Source organism: Nerophis lumbriciformis, linkage group LG12, assembly GCF_033978685.3.
Source record: "Nerophis lumbriciformis linkage group LG12, RoL_Nlum_v2.1, whole genome shotgun sequence".
NCBI classification, from domain to species: Eukaryota; Metazoa; Chordata; class Actinopteri; order Syngnathiformes; family Syngnathidae; genus Nerophis; species Nerophis lumbriciformis.
In genome coordinates this window covers 15,876,588-15,903,627 of record NC_084559.2, presented here as the reverse complement: position 1 = coordinate 15,903,627, position 27,040 = coordinate 15,876,588, and the positions used below count along the sequence as shown (strand labels likewise).

At 39.1% G+C, this 27,040-nt stretch overlaps 1 protein-coding gene across 2 annotated transcripts in view; it reads right to left on the bottom strand.

The window, feature by feature from the left end:
• The window catches only part of LOC140679261 (beta-adducin-like), a 59,309-nt gene extending 33,047 nt beyond the window's left edge, over positions 1-26,262 (bottom strand). For both annotated transcript variants that reach the window (XM_072914322.1, XM_072914321.1), the window contains exons 1-6: positions 26,065-26,262; positions 14,213-14,405; positions 10,616-10,757; positions 6,776-6,927; positions 6,615-6,695; positions 2,048-2,197 (exon numbers count right to left, since the gene is read on the bottom strand). In XM_072914322.1, the coding sequence (XP_072770423.1) occupies positions 2,048-2,197; positions 6,615-6,695; positions 6,776-6,927; positions 10,616-10,757; positions 14,213-14,359 (672 nt within the window). In that variant the 5' untranslated portion in view covers positions 14,360-14,405; positions 26,065-26,262. The remainder of the gene's footprint in view (positions 1-2,047; positions 2,198-6,614; positions 6,696-6,775; positions 6,928-10,615; positions 10,758-14,212; positions 14,406-26,064) is intronic.
• Positions 26,263-27,040: the final 778 nt, after the last annotated feature.

Genomic DNA, 27,040 nt, shown 5'->3' with positions numbered 1-27,040 from the left:
ATGTTAGATCCACTATGGACTGGACTCTCACTATTATGTTAGATCCACTATGGACTGGACTCTCACAATCTTATGCTAGATCCAATATGGACTGGACTCTCACTCTATTATGTTAAATCCACTATGGACTGGACTCTCACAATATTATGCTAGATCCACTATGGACTGGACTCTCACTATTATGTTAGATCCACTATGGACTGGACTCTCACACTATTATGTTAGATCCACTATGGACTGGACTCTCACACTATTATGTTAGATCCACTATGGACTGGACTCTCACTATTATGTTAGATCCACTATGGACTGGACTCTCACACTATTATGTTAGATCCACTATGGACTGGACTCTCACTATTATGTTAGATCCACTATGGACTGGACTCTCACTATTATGTTAGATCCACTATGGACTGGACTCTCACACTATTATGTTAGATCCACTATGGACTGGACTTTCACTATTATGTTAGATCCACTATGGACTGGACTATCACTATTATGTTAGATCCACTATGGACTGGACTCTCACTATTATGTTAGATCCACTAAGGACTGGACTCTCACACTGTTATGTTAGATCCACTATGGACTGGACTCTCACTATTATGTTAGATCCACTATGGACTGGACTCTCTCACTATTATGTTAGATCCACTATGGACTGGACTCTCTCACTATTATGTTGGATCCACTATGGACTGGACTTTCACTATTATGTTAGATCCACTATGGACTGGACTCTCACTATTATTTTAGATCCACAATGGACTGGACTCTCACTATTATGTTAGATCCACTAAGGATTGAACTCTCACACTGTTATGTTAGATCCACTATGGACTGTACTCTCACTATTATGTTAGATCCACTATGGACTGGACTCTCACTATTATGTTAGATCCACTATGGACTGGACTCTCTCACTATTATGTTAGATCCACTATGGACTGGACTCTCTCACTATTATGTTAGATCCACTATGGACTGGACTTTCACTATTATGTTAGATCCACTATGGACTGGACTCTCACTATTATGTTAGATCCACTATGGACTGGACTCTCTCACTATTATGTTAGATCCACTATGGACTGGACTTTCACTATTATGTTAGATCCACTATGGACTGGACTTTCACTACTATGTTAAATCCACTATGGACTGGACTCTTACAATATTATGCTATATCAACTATGGACTGGGCTCTCACTATTATGTTAGATCCACTATGGACTGGACTCTCACTATTATGTTAGATCCACTATGGACTGGACTCTCACTATTATGTCAGATCCACTATGGACTGGACTCTCACTATTATGTTGGATCCACTATGGACTGGACTCTCACTATTATGTTAGATCCACTATGGACTGGACTCTCACACTACTATATTAGATCCACTATGGACTGGACTCTCACTATTATGTTAGATCCACTACGGACTGGACTTTCACAATATTATGCTAGACCCACTCGACGTCCATTGCATCCGGTCTCCCCTAGAGGGGGTTGGGGGAGTCACCCACATATGCGGTCCTCTCCAAGGTTTCTCATAGTCATTCATATTGTTGTCCCACTGGGTTGTGAGTTTTTCCTTGCCCTGCTGTGGGCTCTGAACCGAGGATGTCATTGTGGCTTGTACAGCCCTTTGAGACACTTGTGATTTAGGGCTATATAAATAAACATTGATTGATTGACTTCAAGAAATACAATTATAGCAATGTACTAAGATGACTATAGTATCTATATCATCGACTATAAGATGAGTAATTATTCTCTATAAAATGTATGTTGTGTTAATATTTTAGGGTGTGAAAATGATTAATTGGATTTCTTATGGGAAAATGTGTTCAGTTTCCGTACAATTTGGTCATTGTGTGCCCTAACGAGGTAGCAGTGTACTTTAATGCTGGACAGTCACATGCTATAGCCACATTTGTTGAGTATTGTTATTGCCAGCCCCATCAAGCGTGATGTTGTAGTAAATGTGAGCACCATTGACAAGACAACAACCTCCTTATCTCCCAAAAGGACTTACTGCAGCTGTGGCCGGTGTGTGAAGGTGGAGCAGACAGCGAACGTTAGGGCGGGCGGAGTAGATGGCCGAGTGCAGACTGAACTTCTCCGTGTCCACGCCGAGGTTGGTGCTGCCCTTCTCCACTATTTCACCCAAGATATTCACCTTGACCTAAAAGACACAGCATCAGTACTTTGTGTTGAGCTAATTATTAACTCAGTTTGGTCTAAATTCAATTCTAAATTAAAAAAGCATTAAAAATTGCTTGTCTTGAATAAAAAAGTGTGAAAAAACATGATGGGGGAGAGGACCTTAAAATGAAACTCTGCTTAGGGTGCCAATAAGTACTAGTACAATTAAACACACTCCCTGGACCTCTCTCAGAGGTGTGTGAAAATGGAAAAAGATGAAGAAAAAAATGAATTTGTTGTTTTAATATTGTTGGGGGGAGGTGTGGTCGGCACGCTTGCAGGAGAAAAGATCACCGCCGCTGTCCATGGTGCTGAGGACGAGCACCATCGGCATGTGCTGACGGCGAGACACAGCTGGCAGGTGAGTAGATTTCACAGGTGGTACGTGTTGATCTAATCATCTGTTGTCTTTAACAGTGAGCGGCCGGGTGCAAGGGGAGGGAGGAAGTTTGGAGAGCATACTTGCCAACCCTCCCGGATTTTCCGGGAGACTCCCGAAATTCAGCGCTTCTCCCGAAAACCTCCCGGGACAAATTTTCTCCCGAAAATATCCCGAAATTCAGGCGGAGCTGGAAGCCACGCCCCCTCCAGCTCCATGCGGACCTGAGTGACGTCAGGTGCGCAACACCACGTAAATCGTTGGCCAACCAAAAAGTAACCCCAGTACGCTATAGCCAACATTCACCAGGAGATGGCAACAGACAAACATAGATCACTCTATTACATTCCTCCCCTTTTAGAAATGTATAGAAGTTACTCAAAATAAATAAACAACCCAACCAAAAAATGCAGCAGCTCGATTAAAAAACTGTACTTAAGCCACATTCTTTTCTTTTTTTTTTAGTAATGAACTCTTAACCCTCATTTGTAAAAAAATAACATGCTTATTATACAAACAGTGTTTGTACATCTTTAACACAGATTTTTATACTGTCTTCAGAGATTCAGTTTTTTTGGTGGTACTCGAAACCTTTCTGGGTACCTGCGAAAGGGTGTTCAGCATGGTTAGAAAAATAGTGACAGAGAATAGAACAAGGATGGACAATTCAACCCTTAACTCAACAATGAGTAGATGAGTGTTATGTGTGTGTATATGTGTAAATAAATGAACACTGAAATTCAAGTATTTCTTTTATTTATATATATATATATATATATATATATATATATATATATATATATATATATATATATATATATATATATATATATATATATATATATAAAATAAAAAATAAAAATATATATAGCTAGAATTCACTGAAAGTCAAGTATTTCTTTTATATATATATATATATATATATATATATATATATATATATATATATATATATATATATATATATATATATATATATGAAATACTTGACTTGGTGAATTCTAGCTGTAAATATACTCCTCCCCTCTTAGCCCCGCCCCAACCACGCCCCCCCCCCCCAACCACGCCCACCCCCCACCCCCCACCTCCCGAAATCGGAGGTCTCAAGGTTGGCAAGTATGTTGGAGAGAGACTGAAAAGTATTGGAGAGAACGTATCACTGATGAGTGTGTTGTAAATCTGCGGTACAACTCTGTACGCTTGGCTACTTTGACGTGCGTATTCGTGGAACCGCAGGACAGCGACTTCTACAAATATATTTTCTGTAGGACAACAAACACGACACAAACCTTCCTAATTGTTAGAAATCCCACTGTTTTTATGTTAAACATGCTTCACTGATGAGAGGATTTGGCAAGCACCGTTTTGCCATACTTACATGTACAACTTTCTCCGATGCTGCCACAGAAAGACTCCTTCTTTGACTCATTTTGTCCACCAAACTTTTTATGCCGTGCGTAAATGCACAAAGGTGAGCTTTGTTGATGTTATTGACTTGTGTGGAGTGCTAATCAGGCATGACAGCAAGCTAATTTGAGGCTAACATGCTATTTAGACTAGCTGTATGTACATATTGCATTGTTATGCCTCATTTGTAGGTATATTTGAGCTCAGTTAATTTTCTTTACTTATGCCCTCTGTTTATTCAATTTTTATTTGCATTTTTTTTTTATGCTCCAGGGAGCCACCAGGGCAGCGCCAAAGAGCCACATGTGGCTCTAGAGCCGCGGGCGAGCCAGTAGCCACAACAGCACAGCGCTTCCTCATTATGCACCAATGACGGTTACGACAAGCGAGGATACGTTCACAAACCCCTGGAGTTATGAGCATCAAGAGTACAAAAGTCACTTATGTATTCTGTATTGCTGCGGTAATTTATGACTGTAGAGGTCGCCCTTCTGTGGGTTCTCCTGACACGAAGATTCTTCTTGTGAGCCCGGCAGTCTGAGGAAACAGTCTTTTTATTTTCATGCAGTGATTGCTTTCCAGCAATATATTTTCGGAATTTTTCAGTCCAGCGTGCCTCAGTTCGTGTCTCGTTCCGGCTGCTGCTAATAAAGGCGACAGGCGATTATATAACAAGGCCCACTTGGGCCATCTACTCACCTGTCGCTGTCTTCGAGGCCGGTCCTTGCACAACCCCGTTCCACGGCAGGCCCGCAGGCCACGCCCCCCTCCACAATGACAATTTGTTGTGGATTGTATTACTTATTTTTTAGTCTATTACCGTATTTTTCGGACTATAAGTCGCAGTTTTTTTCATAGTTTGCGACTTATACTCAGGAGCGACTTATGTGTGAAATTATTAACACAAACATATCAAATAATATTATTTATCTCATTCACATAAGAGACTAGACGTATAAGATTTCATGGGATTTAGCGATTAGGAGTGACAGATTGTTTGGTAAACGTATAGCATGTTCTATATGTTATAGTTATTTGAATGACTCTTACCATAATATGTTACGTTAACATATAAGTTGGTTATTTATGCCTCATATAACGTACACTTATTCAGCCTGTTGTTCACTATTCTTTATTTATTAGGGCCCGCATGGCCCATTGCAAAAGGACTCCCGAAGGGAGTCCTTATGCAATGGGACGTAAGGACCTATTGAATTTGTAAGGTTTTATTATTATTATTATTATTCTTCCGCAACTTTGCGCTGTAATTTGACCCCCTTAACATACTTCAAAACTCACCAAATTTTACACACACATCAGTAATATACGGCAAAACTTTTTATCAAAAAACCAAACCTCAAAATTGAAAATTGCGCTCTAGCGCCCCCTACGAAAAAAAAAACTAGACTGCCTGTAACTCCCACTAGGAAGGTCGGAGAGACATGAAACAAAAACCTTTATGTAGGTCTGACTTAGACCTAGATTTCATAATAGTATATTCTCGGGCAAAAATCAACAGGAAGTTGGCAATTCCCCCTTCAAGACAAAACAGTACTAAAAAGAGTCACTTTTGCCTCTTTGAGCTGTATTTTGACCCCCTTAACATGCTTCAAAACTCACCAAACTGAACGCACACATCAGGACTGGCAAACATTGCGATCTAAAAAAAAACCTAACCCCAACTCTCAAAATTGCGCTCTACTGCAATTTTTTAATAAAACGCCAAAAAAACTGCTCCTCGGAAGAAAAAAATGACAAAACTGCCTGTAACTCCCACTGGGAAGGTCGGAGAGACATGAAACAAAAACCTCTATGTAGGTCTCACTTAGACCTACATTTCATAAATTGACTACCCCCAGCAAAAATCTACAGGAAGTTTGCTATTCCCCCTTCAACACAACATTTTTGTAAAAACCAGGCACCTTTCTTCAAACATTATCTCCTCTGAGCGCGTTTGTTGTTTCGGCTTCAAACTCACACAGGAGAGAGATTGAACCCTTCTGATTAAAAGCTGACGAAAGAGTTTTGATACCTGCTCCGGTTTTGATTTTATGACCCTTCAAAGAACCTCTGCGCTGATGCTGCTGTTTTTTTAAGATGGCTGCTTAAAAGCAGGGAGCACTAGCGTGCCCACACTATGCAGACAAGGTAGGTACACTAAACAAAAGTTTTGGGACAATTCGGACTAAAAGTAGACAAAAGTATTGGGACACTTAGGACTAGCACCTGCCAAATACGCGGGCCCGACCAATGCTGCTTGCAGCTTTAATTTTAAATTGCCTTTCAAATATCTATTCTTGGTGTTGGCTTTTATCAAATACATTTCCCCAAAAAATGCGACTTATACTCCAGTGCGACTTATATATGTTTTTTCCTTCTTTATTATGCATTTTCGGCCGGTGCGACTTATACTCCGGAGCAACTTATAGTCCGAAAAATACGGTCGTTATAATTTCCTTTATATAATTGAAGTAAAAATGTGCATGTTTTCCATTTAAAAAAAACAAACATGTTCAAGCACAGTTCAATTAAGCATTGGCGCCATTATTTTAAAAAGCGAATTGGTTTTTAGTATCAGTGTAAACAATGTAAAAAGTCTTTATATACTAACCAGGCTTGATCCCGATACCTCGCTGTAGGCCAGGCCATCTGGTAGCACCAAGAAATGTTCCAGTTCTTTGCTAACTCGCAGCTGTTTGAAAAAAACAGACACAAAAATAATTAAATAACCATCACCAATAAGTGAATTTCAACTTAATGGCAGAAACCGACAGTGAGAGAAGTGTGACCGATCTGGGCCCAGCCGTAAAGATCGAACAGACGATGGATGCTGGCGAGTTTGCAGCGCATCAATCGTTCCCCTTTCACCATGGTGCCAGGATCACAGGCCTGCAGGTCGTTGATGGGCGTCACCATCATCATGTCTGTCGGGTGCACAATACAAGACTTACAAGAAAGTATCGTGACTTTAGGTCAGGGGTGTCAAACTCATTTCAGATGGGGGGCCACATCTACTCCCAAGTGGGCCGGACTGGTAAAATCATGGCATGATAACTTAGACTTAGACTTGCACTGCAAATACTGAAATCTAAGTAGGATGAAATATCTCAAATAAGGGTGATATTTGCTTTTTTTCTGTCTGATAAGATCATTCTTCTCACTAAGCAGATTTTATGTTAGAGTGTTTTACTTGTTTTAAGTGTTTTGGTCCTAAATGATCTCAGTAAGATATTACAGCGTGTTGCTGAGATTTGATGACCTATATTGAGTAAAACATGCTTGAAACTAGAATATCAACTGTTGCAAAGCTGTGTCATCAACACTCACAAGTATAAAACTACTTTTTTAAAGTAATAATTTCTTATTTCAAGCATGAAATAAAAGATCAACACAATTGTGTCTCATAATTAAAACAGATGACAGCCAAATGGACTTTGCTGTTTTATTTTCAATGAAACAATAGAAAATACATATAGTAGTGCACTTGTTATTAGTGAGAATATACTTATTTTAAGGTATTTTTGGGTTCATTGAGGTCAGCTAATTGTACTTGTTTTGGAAAGTCTTGACAAGCCAAATGTTCTTGTTCTATTGGCAGATAATTTTGCTTAATTCAAGTAAAATACCCCTATTTTTTGTATTTTTTTTTCTTGTTTTTGAACACTGACTTTTTGCAGTGTACCTTCCACATTTTCATCCGATTCAAACCGTTCCAACTTCAAGCTGTTCAGCCTATTCAGGAACCGCAGGCTTTCCCTTGACAAATTCCAAAAATTCCCAGATTTCCAGGTTTTCCAGGACATTTTTCCCATTCAAAAATGAATTGGCCATTTTTCAAACTTCCACCATTTCCACATTTTTCAACCTATTAAAACCATTACACTTTCAACACATTCCACCATTCTGCATATTTAAACTTCCCCTTTTCAAAGTTCCAAAAAATTCCAGGATTTTCCAGAATTCCTCGTTTTCCAAAGCCCTATTTCCACCCTTTTTTCTGGCGACCACTCCTTCCACATTTTTCAACGCATTTCAACCGTTCCACTGTCAAAATTCCTCTTAATCAGGACAAAAAAACAAAATTGTTTTTTGACCTGGAAAAATTCCCGGTTTTACCGAAATTCCAGGAATTCCGTAATACCATTTCTCAATTCAACATGTTACTACTTCAACATTTCTCGACCGATTTGAAAAATTCTAACACCAACCATTTCAACTCATTCAGACCATTCAAGTTTTTTTTGACCATTTTCAAAAAAAATTCTGCTTTTCCCGAAATTCCAACATTTTTTGGAAATTCCCATTGACATCAATGGGACATTCTTCAAAGTTCCACATTTTTCATCTGATTCAAACCGTTCCAACTTCAAACTGTTCAGCCTATTCAGGAATTGTTGGCTTTCCCTTGACAAATTCCAAAAATTCCCAGATTTCCCAGAATTCCAGGTTTCCCGGGACATTTTTCCCATTCAAAATGAATTGGCCATTTTTCAAACTTCCACCATTTCCAAATTTTTCAACCTATTCAAACCATTACACCTTCAACACATTCCACCATTCTGCATAATTAAACTTCCCCTTTTCAAAGTTCCAAAAAAATTCCAGGATTTTCCAGAATTCCTCGTTTTCCAAAGCCCTATTTCCACCCTTTTTTCTGGAGACCACTCCTTCCACATTTTTCAACGCATTTCAACCGTTCCACTGTCAAAATTCCTCTTAATCAGGACAAAAAAACAAAGTTGTTTTTTGACCTGGAAAAATTCCCGGTTTTACCGAAATTCCAGGAATTCCGTAATACCATTTCTCAATTCAACATGTTACTACTTCAACATTTCTCGACCGATTTGAAAAATTCTAACACCAACCATTTCAACTCATTCAGACCATTCAAGTTTTTTTTGACCATTTTCAAAAAAAATTCTGCTTTTCCCGAAATTCCAACATTTTTTGGAAATTCCCATTGACATCAATGGGACATTCTTCAAAGTTCCACATTTTTCATCTGATTCAAACCGTTCCAACTTCAAACTGTTCAGCCTATTCAGGAATTGTTGGCTTTCCCTTGACAAATTCCAAAAATTCCCAGATTTCCCAGAATTCCAGGTTTCCCGGGACATTTTTCCCATTCAAAATGAATATGCTATTTTTCAAACTTCCTCCATTTCCACATTTTTCAACCTATTCAAACCAATACACCTTCTACACACTCCACCATTCTGGAAATTTAAACTTCCCCTTTTCCAAGCTCCAAAAAATTCCAGGATTTTCTAGAATTCTTCGTTTTCCAAAGCCCTATTTCCACCCTTTTTCTAGCGACTACTCCTTCTACATTTTTCCACGCATTTCAACTGTTCCACCGTCAAAACATTCCTCTTAATCAGGACAAAAAACTGGAAAAATTCTCGATTTTCCCGAAATTCCAGGAATTCCGTAATATCATTTCTCAATTCAACATGTTACTACTTCAACATTTCTCGACCGATTTGAAAAATTCCAATACTCATTCAAGGTTTTTACCATTTTCAAAAAAATTCCCGCTTTTCCCGAAATTCCAACATTTTTTGGAAATTCCAATTGACATCAATGGGACATCCTTCAAAGTTCTACAATTCCCACATTTTTCATCTGATTCAAACTGTTCCAACTTCAAAATATTCAGCCTGTTTTGGAATTGCGTGCTCTATTTCAACAATTCTAAAAAAAATAATCCAGGATTTCAGTTCAACTTCAACATTGGAGCATTCACACGCAATTCCTTCAGGAATTGCCTCATCTAGTTATGTGATAATGTTCAGTCAACTCATTGGTAATAATAATAATAATAATAATAATAATAATAATAATAATAATATATTTTATTTGTAAAAAGCACTTTCCATTGAGTAAACAACCTCAAAGTGCTACAGTGTATTAAAAAAAATAATATATAAAAATATAATAAAAATTTAAAAAAATAAAAACTAGAACAGCCTAATAGCTAGAACTAGTATGTATATATCTAAAAAAAGGCTTTTTTAAAAAGAAGGGTTTTTAAGCCTTTTTTAAAAGCATCCACAGTCTGTGGTGCCCTCAGGTGGTCAGGGAGAGTGTTCCACAGACTGGGAGCTGGTCTCCCATTTGGTGTTCATTATCAATCTATCAAGATAACAATTTTTAATCAAAATCAAATTACAGTATGTTATTTATGTAGTTTGATCATTTTCCTCGACTGGTGCACTAACATCATGTGGTTTATTTTGTACATATGTAGCATCATCTACAAAGATACAAAGAATTTCTATTGCGACATCCAGTGGACACATTTAGAACTGCTGTTTCTTTCATTGAAAAATCTCAGGTTAATTTTTATACTTAGCAAACTCATCCCGCGGGCCGGATAAAACCTGGTCGCGAGCTTGATCCGGCCCTCGGGCCGTACGTTTGACACCCCTGCGTTAGGTTGAATCTTTATTTTTCTACGAATTAAATAGCAAAATGTCAAATTATATTCCAGTATAGGCAAACTGGCCTTGTATCAAATTTTGCAGTATTGCCCACACAAATCACATGATCCAGGACAAACAGGTGTAGAGTTTGCAGTATATGTACTACTGTGTGTCTAAAGGTACATACTGGATGGGGAGACTGGTAGGGAGGCCGGGGAGCCATGCAGGGCCATGTAGTCCGCCAACTGTCTGAGGGCCCATAGGTTGGAGGAGTTGCCGCCTTTTTTCATCTGCTCCTGAATCAGCACATCCAGCTCTTCCTTGAATGACTGTAAATGTTAGAATAATTGTTTCTAAATTATCACAACAACTTTGTATTACATTGAGTTTCTAGCAGGGGGACGGGAGCTGTCTTTGAAACCTACCAAGAAGAAGGCTTGTAAAACTCCACTATGTAAGGGGGAGAGCCACATGAAGGGGTTTCTGTTTTCTCTCATGTATGGTAATCAACAGAAGAATGTTGTTCTGGCCCAAGGACTTCAAAGCGGAGAGATGACAGGATCTGCCCAATTTCCAGACAAACTCTTTTTGAAGTATTATACGAACTCTCTTTGAACTATTTTATAGACCTCTTTTTGAACTATTTTATGGAACTCTTTTTGAACTATTTTACGAACCTTTGTCCTTTGGAAGCAGTGGTGGCCATGTGGTCGGGGAGGGTCCAAAATAAAAGGAGGCATGCCATCTTTTGGCAGAGCGTGCTAAGATACTGTACAAGGGTACAGTGTAAAGGCGACTCTCCTCAATATATTGAGTCAGCGGGTGACTTTTTAAATGATGCTACAAATTAACAGTAATGCTACCTTTTGTAGCGAGGCTTTTGCCCCACACTTGACATATTATGGTTCTCTGTTCAACATCTTCCCGCTTGAAGCCAAACCACCGCCAGATGATGGACCCCCTGCTGTTTTTCTTCTGAATTAATTATTCCTTCATTTGTTACCAGATTCGCACCTTCTTTCTCACATATTACCACTCGCATCACAGCTAACTTTACCGATGGTACATTCCTCTCTGCTACGCGAGGGTGTATACGTATGTGACGTATGTAAGAAGGTGTGCTTGTTTAAGTCTCTGTGAGAAGGAGAGACAAGAAAGAGTGGGAAGAGCCTGTAGTGTCATGCCCGCAGTTAAAAGCAACTGCGTGAGAACGTATACTCAAATACTCACAATATTTTCTACATCGCACAGAGACAAACCCGCAACATATTGTCATGAAGTGGAGGTTTTCGCAACTTAATGCGAGGATTGTTCTCCCAGGACGCAAACTGACTTTTCCGGGCAACGTTAGAAGGTAGGAACATATTTATTCTCCTCTCAAAAAGGTGAAACAAAAAAGGTGCACAAGGCAAAGGCACAACTTAACGCAGGAAACAAAAGCTAAGACTTAGCATAAACTATGGACATGAAACAAAAAAAACTCGCTAACTGTGGCATGAATAAACAAAACTTACTTTGACAAGGCAAGGAACAAGCATCAAACTATGTCAAGGAAAGAGCATGAAACAATCAATGTACAGAGCAATGTCGCCAGACCGACTAACTGGCAACCACAGGCTTAAAGGTCTACGGAAACCCACTACTACCGACCACGCAGTCTGATAGTTTATACATCAATGATGAAATCTTAACATTGCAACACATGCCAATACGGCCGGGTTAGCTTACTAAAGTGCAATTTTAAATTTTGCGCAAAATATCCTGCTGAAAATGTCTCGGTATGATGACGTCAGCGCGTGACATCACGGATTGTAGAGGACATTTTGGGACAGCATGGTGGCCAGCTATTAAGTCGTCTGTTTTCATCGCAAAATTTCACAGTATTCTGGACATCTGTGTTGGTGAATCTTTTGCAATTTATTCAATGAACAATGGAGACAGCAAAGATAAAAGCTGCAGGTGGGAAGCGGTGTATTGCGGCCGACTGCAGCAACACAAACACAGCCGGTGTTTCATTGTTTACATTCCCGGAAGATGACAGTCAAGCTTTACCATTGGCCTGTGGAGAACAGGGACAACAGAGACTCTTACCAGGAGGACTTTTAGTTGGATACGCAGACACGGTACCGTGAGTACGCATGCAGCTGCGGCTTCCAAACATTTGATCGCTTGCCCGTACGTGCGTGCCGCTATGTGCATGTCACGTACGTAACTTTGAGGACTTTGGGGAAATATATGTGCTGCATGAACTTTGGGTAGGTGAACGGTACTTTGGGCTGTGGGATTGAGTGTGTTGTGCAGGTGTTTGAGTTGTATTGGCGGGTTACATGGACGGGAGGGGGGAGGTGTTTGTTATGCGGGATTAATTTGTGGCATATTAAATACAAGCCTGGTTGTGTTGTGGCTAATAGAGTATATATATATGTCTTGTGTTTATTTACTGTTTTAGTCATTCCCAGCTGAATATCAGGTCCCACCCGCCTCTCACAGCATCTTCCCTATCTGAATCGCTCCCACTGCCCTCTAGTCCTTCACTCTCACTTTCCTCATCCACGAATCTTTCATCCTTGCTCAAATTAATGGGGAAATCGTCGCTTTCTCGGTCCGAATCACTCTCGTTGCTGGTGGCCATGATTGTAAACAATGTGCGGATGTGAGGAGCTCCACAACCTGTGACGTCACGCTACTCGTCTGCTACTTCCGGTACAGGCAAGGCTTTTTTATCAGCGACCAAAAGTTGCGAACTTTATCGTCGATGTTCTCTACTAAATCCTTTCAGCAAAAATATGGCAATATCGCAAAATGATCAAGTATGACACATAGAATGGACCTGCTATCCCCGTTTAAATAAGAAAATCGCATTTCAGTAGGCCTTTAAAAGCAACTGTGTGAGAACGTATACTCGAATACTCACGATATTTTCTACATCGCACAGAGACAAACCCGCAATATATTGTCATGAAGTGGAGGATTGTTCTCCCAGGACGCAAACTGACTTTTACGGGCAACGTTAGAAGGTAGGAACATATTTATTCTCCTCTCAAAAAGGTGAAAACAAAAAGGTGCACAAGGCAAAGGCACAACTTAACGCAGGAAACAAAAGCTAAGACTTAGCATAAACTATGGACATGAAACAAAAACAACTCGCTAACCGTGGCATGAATAAACAAAACTTACTTTGACAAGGCAAGGAACAAGCATCAAACTATGTCAAGGAAAGGGCATGAAACAATCAATGTACAGAGCAACGTCGCCAGACCGACTAACTGGCAACCACAGGCTTAAATAATCTCCTGATTAAAGCAAGTGCGTGTCCCGAACAAATGAGGCACGGGGAACTAATGAGTTGCCATGGTGACAAAACAAACAAGGAAGCGCAAACAGGAACTAAAAGAGTCCAAAAACTAACAATACCCATGATCCAGACCACAGATCATGACAAAAATCGAGTATATTCGATATATTGCCCAGCCCTACTGACAGTGTAGTTGCCAACATGTGCCCTATGATTGACTAACAACCAGTTGGTAGAGAAAGGACGGATTGATTGCATTACAACAAATAAAAAACATGATATATTATTCATACCAGTTTGAGCTGCACTTTTACATTTTGACAAATTATTTGACAGTTTCACCGTCGTCATTTAATATACAGGATGGAGTGCGGCGTTAGTGCAGCGTCAGCGTAAAATTGACATTTGAGAGCAGATTGATTTTCTGCTAGCCTTACAAGCGCTACGACGAGACTGTATTTGTTCAAAGTTGATTACGCCGTCTCTTACCGGACTCTGAAGGAGGCTGGAGATGCGTTTCTTAAGTGCCGGTCCAGAGCTCGGTGTTGACTGCTGAGGAGACTGGAGGCCCTCCGGGACCCCATCACTGGGGCTGCGCTGCACCGGGGTGCCCTGGGGGGTTGGGGACTTGCTCATCTTCCACAGTTGATGTGTTCCAACCAGGTCTGGGTCGAGGAGAACACTGCAGAACATATTGATACAAGGAATATAACAGCTAAAATTAGAATAGGGAACATACTGTAACAGAGAGGTGTCAAACTGGTTTTCGTTGAGGGCCACATCGCAGTTACAGCAGACAGGTGAAATGATATAATTGTAGGATCAGACAATATTAAAGTTTAGAAGATATGCTTGCATACAGTAAATTTAATATTAATCTTCAGTTTATATGGAAAAAAAACATGTTAAAAAAAACTTAACCAAACAAAGAGCATTTTTCAGGTACAGTACATACTAGAGATGCGCGGTTTGCGGACACAACCGCGGAGTCCGCGGATTATCCGCGGGTCGGGCGGTTGAAATAAAAAAAAATTAGATTTTATCCGCAGGTCGGGTCGGGCGGTTGAAATAAAAAAAAATTAGATTTTAAATAGATTCAGGCGGGTGGCAGTTAAACCAATTCGGAAATATATATACATAGTTAAATGTTGTTACCCACATACGAAAAACGAGCAGCACTCTTTGAAACAGGCAATTATTTATCATCAGGCACCTGCAGCACGCCACAATAGAAGAAGAAAAAAAAAAGAGATGGCAAAGCCGGCAGCAAACGTGGTACGCGACAAACTAAAAAAGGGAATACTAAAGACCAGGGGGAAAAAAAGGCCAGAAAAGTTCAGCGTGGACTCGTTTTTATGAGGTTGTAAATCAGGATGATAGTAATGCTGGCTATGTGATTTGCAAGAGCTGCGACGCTGTTTATGTCTACGACAGTCACAAAACCGGGACATCTAACATGGTGCATCACATTTGTGCAAAACCCCGAACCTCCACAAACACCCTGAGCATGAGCAGTTTCGTCCGCCGTGATCCCAGAAGAGTGCCACAGGATGTTAAAACAAGATAGAACGCAGCTGCCTGCAGCAGTTTGAGTGGCGCGAGCGCGCTTGGAGGTGCGCTCAGCGCGGCTCCCAGATGATTGCGCACTGGTGTGCGTCTGGGCCGTGACAGCGTGGCACCCATTGAATGTCTCTGCTGCATTGGATCAGTCTCCTTTCTTTAACAGGCAAACGCTTTATAACCTCACTAATGCCTTGCATCGTCTATATTAGATATATAACAACGGGCGGGTGGCGGATGGCGGGCGGGTGCGGTTTTGATTAAATGTTAGTTCGGGTGGACGGCGGATGGTTGACGACTTTTGTGATGCGGTTGCGGATGAAATAATTGCCTATCCGCGCATCTCTAGTACATACAGTACATGCACCATAGTAGATAATACCGGCTCACATGCAGATGAATGCAAACACTAACAGGAAGCAGATAAGTCACACAGCTTGGTAAGTCGAAAAAGAAGGAGATACCTTAACCATCTTTGGAAAGAAGCAGGCCTAACCCAACATACACATGCGTGTTGTAAGTACATTCTTGTATTTGTACCTTCTAGAGACCTACGAAAAATACCTTCCTCTTTAGGACCACCCTTTCTACGTATATAAAGATTTGTATTTACAACATTAATAATATATACATACTATGCAAATATAAAAATGCTTGTTGTGAGAAAAATGAGTTGGAATTTCACAAGAAAAAGGTCACAATTTCACAAGAAAAACTTAGAATTTTGTCGGTATTATAATAAAAGTTGTCATTTTACTCAACGCAAGTCAATTTGTGCAATATTATGATAAAAGTTGGAATTTTACTCAATAACAGTCGCAATTTTACAAGAAAAGCTTAAACTTTTGGCAATTTTATGCAAAGAGTCGTAATTTTACTCGACAAAAATCACAATTTTACAATAATACGTCCGACACTGATTGTCATTACTTTATTACTCCAGTACTCTTGTTTTGTTCTGCATATTGTACCGTTTTTTGTATATTGTTTTGTATATTGTTGTCATGACTTGGTCCTGGGGTTTAGTTTTTCTAGAAGGCAACGGAAAGTTGGCTCGGGCGAGACGACAATGAGAGTACATCATTTATTTTTTACACTAATAAAGGACAAAAAAAAAGTACAAACGAAAAGCGCGCACAGTGGCGGAGAAACAACTTGGCTATGAAAACAAATACTTGCACAAAGGCAAAAACTATGAACAACAAAAAACACTAACTGTGGCAATAATAAACAAAACTTACTTGGCATGGACAAAAAGGAGCAGCGTGAACGATGGACATGAAAAAAGAGTCAGAAATGTGCAGAGCATAAATGTGGGGATGTCACCAGAAAGACAAACTGAAAACAATGAACTTAAATACTACAGACATGATTAACGAAAACAGGTGCGTGACTCAAAACGTGAAACAAGTGCGTGACGTGACAGGTTGCTATGGTGACAAACAAGAGTGCACAATGAGTCCAAACGTGGAACAGGTGAAACTAATGGGTAATCATGGAAACAAGACAAGGGAGTGAAAAGCCAGAAACTAAAGAGTCCAATAACTAAACAAAACATGACTAAAACAAAACATGATTACACAGACATGACAATTGTACAGGATTGCTTATTGTTTTTATTAGATAATAGTCTTGTTTATTTCAATTCTTATTTTTTATCTTTATTACTTATGTGATTTATTTTTATTCCATATTTGTTACCACTACCGCACCTTAAATTGGAGTCCTTAATCTCGTTATATGCAAATATAATGTCAATAAAGTCCACTCTATTCTATTCTATTCTAATTTTATTTAAAAAATAACTTTAAATTTGATAATTTTACTCAAAAAATGTCGCTATTTTACAAGAACAACACAAAAATTGGCAATAATGTGATAAGTCAGGATTTTATATGACAAATGTCACCGTTTTGCATTAAAAAGTACTAATTTTACATTAAAAAAGGCATAATTTTACGAGAAAATATTGCAATATTACAGAAACAAAAAGAATATGAGAAATTGTTCCCAATTTTATAAGGAAAAAAGTCGACACATTGTGACAAAAAGACTGCTTGAGAAAAAGACTGCTTTTAGTAAAAATATTTAAAAAAAAAATTAATCTTCATAATTTGCTTCAAGTTATTACAGTACGTCTCTATAAACATATTAATTTTTTATTCATTTATTAATTTCAATTTCTTACACACTCATTTTAGTACAGATGTTGGCCAGAGGGGGAGCACTTCAAATCTTTACACACACTTGTTATTTCATATGTTGACCAGAGGGGGAGCACTTTTAAAACCGACACAGTCAATTTGAAAAATCCCTTCTTTTTGGGACCACCCTCATTTGGATAGATTTCACCACTAGGGGTGCAAATGAGACATTCTCTATTAGGTGCAATGGTTTTCCGTATTGGGACCATGATTTATGTCCTCAATTGTTCACACCTCCTCATATGGAAGCTACTTACAAAACACACACACACACACACACACACACACACACACACACACACACACACACACACACACACACACACACACACACACACACACACACACACACACACACACACTCTCTCTTAGTGCTGCAGGGAGCAGATAAGGTCCCAAACCACACCACACCCTCCCTTCTTGTGTGACTAACTCAACTTCTTGCATATATAAAATATTGCAGACAAAAACAAATGCATACTTGGTTTGAAGTGTACTGTATATTTTATACAGCTTTGCAATTCTCACTCCATCCAGTTCACCTTGGTGACTCTGGGATGGAAACATGCTGCTGTGCTCGCTAAACCCTATTTCCCAGAAATCCATTACAGTGCACATTAACGTCTCTTAAACATGCGTAAATGCATCGATATACTTACTGTGGTTTTGGTAGCACAGACATCCATTGGAACAATAATTACCCAAGCCAGTCTGGATTGATTTTTTGTGTCTCCACTTTCACTTTGCTAAAACCAGAATGGATCCTTCCCCTTAGTTGGATATTGTTCATATATTGTCATACTGTAAGTGAGTCATTCCACCTCATTTGCTTGTTGTAACTCACTGAAACTCCGTTTTTTTTCACCTTTTGACAAGATTTCTCATTTGAGTAACGGGACGGAACGTAAAAGCAGTTTTAACATAGACTTGGCAAATATATGACATTAGCCACATGGAATTTGTGCTAATAGCATGTTGACACCAAGTACAATATCAATAGACAAAAACTTTTATTTTGAAAATACGTACACATTTAAATCAGGGGTGTCAAAAATGTTTTCATTGAGGGCCACACCTAACCCTAACCCCTAACCCTAACCCCAATCCCAACCCTAACCCTAACCCAACCCTAACCCTAACCCTAACCCTAACCCCAACCCTAACCCTAACCCTAACCCAACCCCTAACCCTAACCCTAACCCAGTCATGGCTGCAATTAGAGGGCCGCTTGTAACAGTAAATATTTCATGAATTTGCCTATGAATTTAAATATTTTGCTTTTTTTTTTTTTACATAAAGAGTAAAAAAAATCTGTGGATTTTACCATTGTTTTTTTTTTACAAAAAAAAACTGGCATCTTAGTTGCCAGACTTTTACTGTAAAATATAAGGTGTTTTTTTTTTTATTATTATTATTATTATTATTACTATTACAACATATTACTGTAAATAGAAATACAGTACCTTTATTTTGGCAACTCAGTTGCCAGTTTTTTACCAAATTAAAAGGCCACTTGTAACAGTAAATATGTCATTAATTTGCCTATGAATTTAAATATTTTCCTTTTTTTTACGTAAAGAGTAAAAAAAATCTGTGGATTTTACCATTGTTTTTTACAAAAAAAACTGGCATCTTAGTTGCCAGATTTTTACTGTAAAATATAAGGTGTTTTTTTATTATTATTATTATTATTATTATTATTATTACAACATATTACTGTAAATAGAAATACAGTACCTTTATTTTGGCAACTCAGTTGCCAGTTTTTTACCAAATTAAAAGGCCACTTGTAACAGTAAATATTTCATGAATTTGCCTATGAATTTAAATATTTAAAATTTTTTTACATAAAGAGTAAAAAACATCTGTGGATTTTACCATTGTTTTTTTTTTTTTACAAAAAAAAACTGGCATCGTAGTTGCCAGACTTTTACTGTAAAATATAAGGTGATTTTTTTATTATTATTATTATTATTATTATTATTACAACATATTACTGTAAATAGAAATACAGTACCTTTATTTTGGCAACTCAGTTGCCAGTTTTTTACCAAATTAAAAGGCCGCTTGTAACAGTAAATATTTCATGAATTTGCCTATGAATTTAAATATTTTAAAAATGTTTACATAAAGAGTAAAAAAAAAAATCTGTGGACTTTACCATTGTTTTTTACAGAAAATAACTGGCATCTCAGTTGCCAGACTTTTACTGTAAAATATAAGGTTTATTTAATTTTTTTTATTATTATTATTACAACATATTACTGTGAATACAAATACAGTGACTTTATTTTGGCAACTCAGCTGCCAGTTTTTTACCATAATAAATTGTGGTACCATAAAATCATTGTGGAAGACTTGCTCCTCCGGGTTCTTCAGACCACCAATTACGGACATGACAGCTTTTGTTCATGGTTTTGAACAATGATTTATTTTTCTTTAAATGTCTGTTGTTATGCTTTTCAGTCATAGTTCTTGCCAGTTCTCGCTCTCGCTTCCGCTCGTGCTCCGACCCAACCAAACCCTCTCCTTCCCGGCTGCGGCTCTTTAACAGAGCGACAGGTGATTAGAAAAGCCGGTCCTGGCACACCCCGCTTCGGTGCAGGTCCGCAGGCCACGCCCCCCCCACAATCATCAACCGTGGATTTTACAGTAAAAAAACAAAAAAAAACAACTGACAGCTCAGTCGACAGAATTTTACTTTTTCAACTTACAGTAATATGCTGTAAAAAAAAAAAAAGGCCCTAAATTTTACAGTAAAATCTATTGGTAATTTTTATAGTGTACAATTTGATGGATAACTTGCATCGAAATCACAAGTTAAGCATATATTTAAGTATTTATTTGGATTTTGACCAAAAACGTTATATATTTGTTGCAATATTGGACACTATTTTTTTCCCTGTCAAACTAGAACAAAAAAAAAATAATACCTTCACTGTAAAAAAAAAAATCCTATTTTTATGGTTAATTTATTTTAAATTTCTACTGTAATTTTTCCTTTTTTTTTAAATAGTTTATAAAACTGTAGAATTTAAGACATTATCTGTAAATAAACAATCCGCCTGTTATTTTAAGTAATATGCCAGTAATGACAAACTATGTATATTTCTATTTTTTTTACAAAAAAATACCAAATTACTTATACATAACATTTTCTGTTTTCTTAAATTGCTTTCAAATTCATGTAAAATTACAGTAAATATCTTTCATTAAATATGTAGCTTGTTATATAAAAGTCTATGTCCATACTAACAATCTAACACAGGGGTGTCAAACTCAAATACAGAGTGGGCCAAAATTTAAAACTGAACAAAGCCGCGGGCCAAGGTTGAACAAATGAACCTTTTTAATAGGGACCCAAACAAGTTTTGCATTGAATATTGAACAAGCAAGGCTTATATAACTTTATAGTGACATGCAAAATCGAGTTTCAAATAATAATAAAAATAATTAAAAAATATCAATGGCATATCAAATACAATTTAAATAAAAATTGAATGCCTCTTTTCTTCTGGCAGCCTTCTGAGGTAAATATCAACATTAACTTTTTCCACAGGCTAAAAAATTTGAAAATAAAATAACAATGAATAAAACAACCATTCAGGACTTTAAATTGCTCAGTTTGCAACACACTGATCTAATCTGATGTGCCCAAGCCAGATACCTGCCATCTTTTCTTGGCTGCTAGTTCATTAATGTCGGGGCTCAGGCTTTGAGCTGAGGCAACCTTCATTATCGAACGAAGGTGTTCATCAGTCATTATATCTCGTCCACCCGGACCACAGTCTTGGGGGGCGTGCCTTAAATGCACTGCCTTTAACGTACTCTACGAGCTATCGTCACGTCCACTTTTCTTTCCATTCAAACATTGGTCAGACCCAGTCACAAGATATGTGCGACTTCCCCCCCACACACACACACCTTGTAGCGTCCCGGAAGAGTTAGTGCTGCAAAGGGTTCTGGGTATTTGTTCTGTTGTGTTACGGTGGGGATGTTCTCCCAAAATGTGTTCGTCATTCTTGTTTGGTGTGGATTCACAGTGTTCTAACAGTGTAAAAGTTTTTTATTCGGCTACCGTCAGTGTGACCTGTATCGTTGTTGATGAAGTATGCGTTGCATTCAATTGTGTGTGTGTGCAGAAGTTGCACATGTTATGTGACTGGGCCAGCACTCGTTGGACTGGCTGAAAAGCAGACGTGACGATTTTCGGGAGGGGCGTTGAAATTTGGAAGACTCCCGGGAGGGTTGGCAAGTATTAGAATTAGCGGTGAATGCGGTGTTTATATATATAATAATAATATATATATAATCGGTGGTCCAGCTTTAGTGTTAATTTGATATCGCCTCAAGGGCCAAGTGAAATTACACGGCGGGCCAAATATGGCCCGCGGGCCAGAGTTTGACACCCATGGACTAGACTCTCACACTATTATGTTAGATCCACTATGGATTGGACTCTCACACTATTATGTTAGATCCACTATGGACTGGACTCACACTATTATGTTAGATCCACTATGGACTGGACTCTCACACTATTATGCTAGATCTACTATGGACTGGACTCTCTCATTGTTATGTTAGATCCACTATGGACTGGACTCTCACACTATTATGTTAGATCCACTATGGACTGGACTCACTATTATGCTAAATCCACTATGGACTGGACTCTCACTAATATGTTACATCTACTATGGACTGGACTCTCACAATATTATGTTAGATCCACTATGGACTGGACTCTCACACTATTATGCTAGATCTACTATGGAATGGACTCTCTCATTGTTATGTTAGATCCACTATGGACTGGACTCTCACTATTATGTTAGATCCACTATGGACTGGACTCTCACTATTATGCTAAATCCACTATGGACTGGACTCTCACTAATATGTTACATCTACTATGGACTGGACTCTCACAATATTATGTTAGATCCACTATGGACTGGACTCTCACACTATTATGCTAGATCTACTATGGAATGAACTCTCTCATTGTTATGTTAGATCCACTATGGACTGGACTCTCACTATTATGTTAGATCCACTATGGACTGGACTCTCACACTATTATGTTAGATCCACTATGGACTGGACTCTCACAATATTATGTTAGATCCACTATGGACTGGACTCTCACACTATTATGCTAGATCTACTATGGAATGGACTCTCTCATTGTTATGTTAGATCCACTATGGACTGGACTCTCACTATTATGTTAGATCCACTATGGACTGGACTCTCACTATTATGCTAAATCCACTATGGACTGGACTCTCACTAATATGTTACATCTACTATGGACTGGACTCTCACAATATTATGTTAGATCCACTATGGACTGGACTCTCACACTATTATGCTAGATCTACTATGGAATGAACTCTCTCATTGTTATGTTAGATCCACTATGGACTGGACTCTCACTATTATGTTAGATCCACTATGGACTGGACTCTCACACTATTATGTTAGATCCACTATGGACTGGACTCTCACAATATTATGTTAGATCCACTATGGACTGGACTCTCACACTATTATGCTAGATCTACTATGGAATGGACTCTCTCATTGTTATGTTAGATCCACTATGGACTGGACTCTCACTATTATGTTAGATCCACTATGGACTGGACTCTCACTATTATGTTAGATCCACTATGGACTGGACTCTCACTATTATGCTAAATCCACTATGGACTGGACTCTCACTAATATGTTACATCTACTATGGACTGGACTCTCACAATATTATGTTAGATCCACTATGAACTGGACTCTCACACTATTATGTTAGATCCACTATGGACTGGACTCTCCCTATTATGTTAGATCCACTATGGACTGGACTCTCACTAATATGTTACATCTACTATGGACTGGACTCTCACAATATTATGTTAAATCCACTATGGACTGGACTCTCACTATTATGTTAGATCCATTATGGACTGGACTCTCACTATTATGTTAGATCCACTACGGACTGGACTCTCACACTATTATGCTAAATCCACTATGGACTGGACTCTCACACTATTATGTTAGATCCACTATGTACTGGACTCTCACACTATTATGTTAGATCCACTATGGACTGGACTCTCACAATATTATGCTAGATCCACAATGGACTGGACTCTCACTATTATGTCAGATCCACTATGGACTGGACTCTCACCATTATGTTAGATCCACTATGGACTGGACTCTCACACTATTATGTTAGATCCAGTATGGACTCTCACATTATTATGTTAGATCCACTATGGACTGGACTCTCACACTATTATGTTAGATCCACTATGGACTGGACTCTCACAATATTATGTTAAATACACTATGGTCTGGACTCTCACAATATTATGCTAGATCCACTATGGACTGGACTCTCACTAGTATGTTAGATCCACTATGGACTGGACTCTCACTATTATGTTAGAACCACTATGGACTGGACTCTCACACTATTATGTTAGATCCACTATGGACTGGACTCTCACTATTATGTTAGATCCACTATGGACTGGACTCTCACACTATTATGTTAGATCCACTATGGACTGGACTCTCACTATTATGTTAGATCCACTATGGACTGGACTCTCACTATTATGCTAGATCCACTATGGACTGGACTCTCACACTATTATGTTAGATCCACTATTGACTGGACTTTCACAATATTATGCTAGATCCACTATGGACTGGACTCTCACACTATTATGCTAGATCCACTATGGACTGGACTCTCACACTATTATGTTAGATCCACTATGGACTGGACTCTCACAATATTATGCTAAATCCACTATGGACTGGACTCTCACTAATTTGTTACATCTACTATGGACTGGACTCTCACAATATTATGCTAGATCCTCTAATGACTGGAGTCTCACTATTATGTTAGATCCACTATGGACTGGACTCTCACACTATTATGTTATATCCACTATGGACTGGACTCTCACTATTATGTTAGATCCACTATGGACTGGACTCTCACACTATTATGCTAGATCTACTATGGAATGGACTCTCACACTATTATGCTAGATCTACTATGGAATGGACTCTCTCATTGTTATGTTAGATCCACTATGGACTGGACTCTCACTATTATGTTAGATCCACTATGGACTGGACTCTCACTATTATGTTAGATCCACTATGGACTGGACTCTCACACTATTATGTTAGATCCACTATGGACTGGACTCTCACACTATTATGCTAGATCTACTATGGAATGGACTCTCACACTATTATGCTAGATCTACTATGGAATGGACTCTCTCATTGTTATGTTAGATCCACTATGGACTGGACTCTCACTATTATGTTAGATCCACTATGGACTGGACTCTCACTATTATGTTAGATCCACTATGGACTGGACTCTCACTATTATGTTAGATCCACTATGGACTGGACTCTCACTATTATGCTAGATCCACTATGGACTGGACTCTCACACTAATATGTTAGATCCACTATGGACTGGACTCTCACACTATTATGTTAGATCCACTATGGACTGGACTCTCACACTATTATGTTAAATCCACTATGGACTGGACTCTCACTATTATGTTAGATCCACTATGGACTGGACTCTCACTATTACGTTAGATCCACTATGGACTGGACTCTCACTATTATGTTAGATCGACTATGAAATGGACTCTCACACTATTATGTTAGATCCACTATGGACTGGACTCTCACTATTATGTTAGATCCACTATGGACTGGACTCTCACTATTATGTTAGATCCACTATGGACTGGACTCTCACTATTATGTTAGATCCACTATGGACTGGACTCTCACACTATTATGTTAGATCCACTATGGAATGGACTCTCACACTATTATGTTAGATCCACTATGGACTGGACTCTCACTATTATGTTAGATCCACTATGGACTGGACTCTCACACTATTATGTTACATCCACTCAACGTCCATTGCACCGGTCGCCCAGGGGGTTTCTCATTGTTATCCCATTGGGTTGAGTTTTTCCTTGCCCTGATGTGGGATCTGAGCCCAGGATGTCGTTGTGGCTTGCGCAGCCCTTTGAGACCCTCGTGATTTAGGGCTATATAAGTAAACATTGATTGACTGATTGATTGATTTCAAAAGGATTTTTGTAAAGTGTCTCGCCCCAAAAAAACAAAAAAACATGCATCCCTGCGCTCCATCATCCCCTTGCGGTCGCACGTTGCATGGCTACCTAGCAACACTCGCACACGCACGCAACCGCAGCATCAGCACCAGCAGAGCCAATGATGCTCTGACGGTTATCCGCAATATGTTGGAGGGCCGACGGGGCTCGCACACGACAAGTCCGGTGAAAGGCAGCGAAAAAAGAGCGGCTGTTTGGCAACAATACATATGTTCACAGCACGACGCACAGGCCCAGAATATTATTTTTTGAATATATATATATATATATGAATAGCGTGTGATGCATGAACATGACAGAGGATGCCGCACAACGCCCAATGACAACATTGAGCTAAGAAAGAGTTATTAGAAAGCAGTGCACTCACCTCAGTGCATGTCTACCGTCCTCCCCTCAAACGACGTTCCTTTGTCAGCGTGTAAACTAGCGAGCCAGGGCGACCATGATGCTTCCCGTCGCCGACTGCGCCTACTAGGACCACCCCACCCACGGCCACGCCTGCCCAGTCTGGCGCTATCGCACCGGGAGCAGTGTTCTTAAATGGCGTACTTCCGCACTTATACACTCAAGCACTGGAAGTGTGTAAGTGCGTCCGCGCGGTGGTACCCGGATGCTGCTGTCTAGTGCGGCAGTACCCGGATGCTGCACTCACCCCCCCGTCCCCCCCCCTTCGCGCCAAATGGTGAGTAGGCAGGTAACTAATCATCGCCATCTTGGCTACGCCGTGGTAAAAGATTAAACTAACGCGAGTGGTTTTGATTCAATATTGATGTATTTTTTTAATTGGGTTGTTTTTAGGGACCGAGTCCCTTTGGGACAGTGGACCCTATTGTATTTCTAGTGCTTTATTATTATTATACCGCCGCCTCTTTGAGCTGTAATTCGACCCCCTTAACATGCTTCAAAACTCACCAAATTGGACACACACATCAGGACTGGCGAAAATTGTGATCTAATCAAAAAAAAAAAAAACACCCAAAACTCAAAATTGCGCCCCCTAGGAAGAAAACACAGACAAAACTGCATGTAACTCCTAGTAGGAATGTCGTAGAGACATGGAACAAAAACCTCTATGTAGGTCTCACTTAGACCTAGATTTCCTAACCAATCTGGCGCCCTAGGCAAGATTTTAGGTGGCGCCCCCCCCCACATCGGCAGTGAAGTGTATATACTCACAAGAAACCGAATAGCTTTGTCTTTGACCTTTTTTTTTTTACTTACAACCAGAGGTGGGTAGTAACGCGCTACATTTACTCCGTTACATCTACTTGAGTAACTTTTGGGATAAATTGTACTTCTAAGAGTAGTTTTTATGCAACATACTTTTACTTTTACTTAAGTAT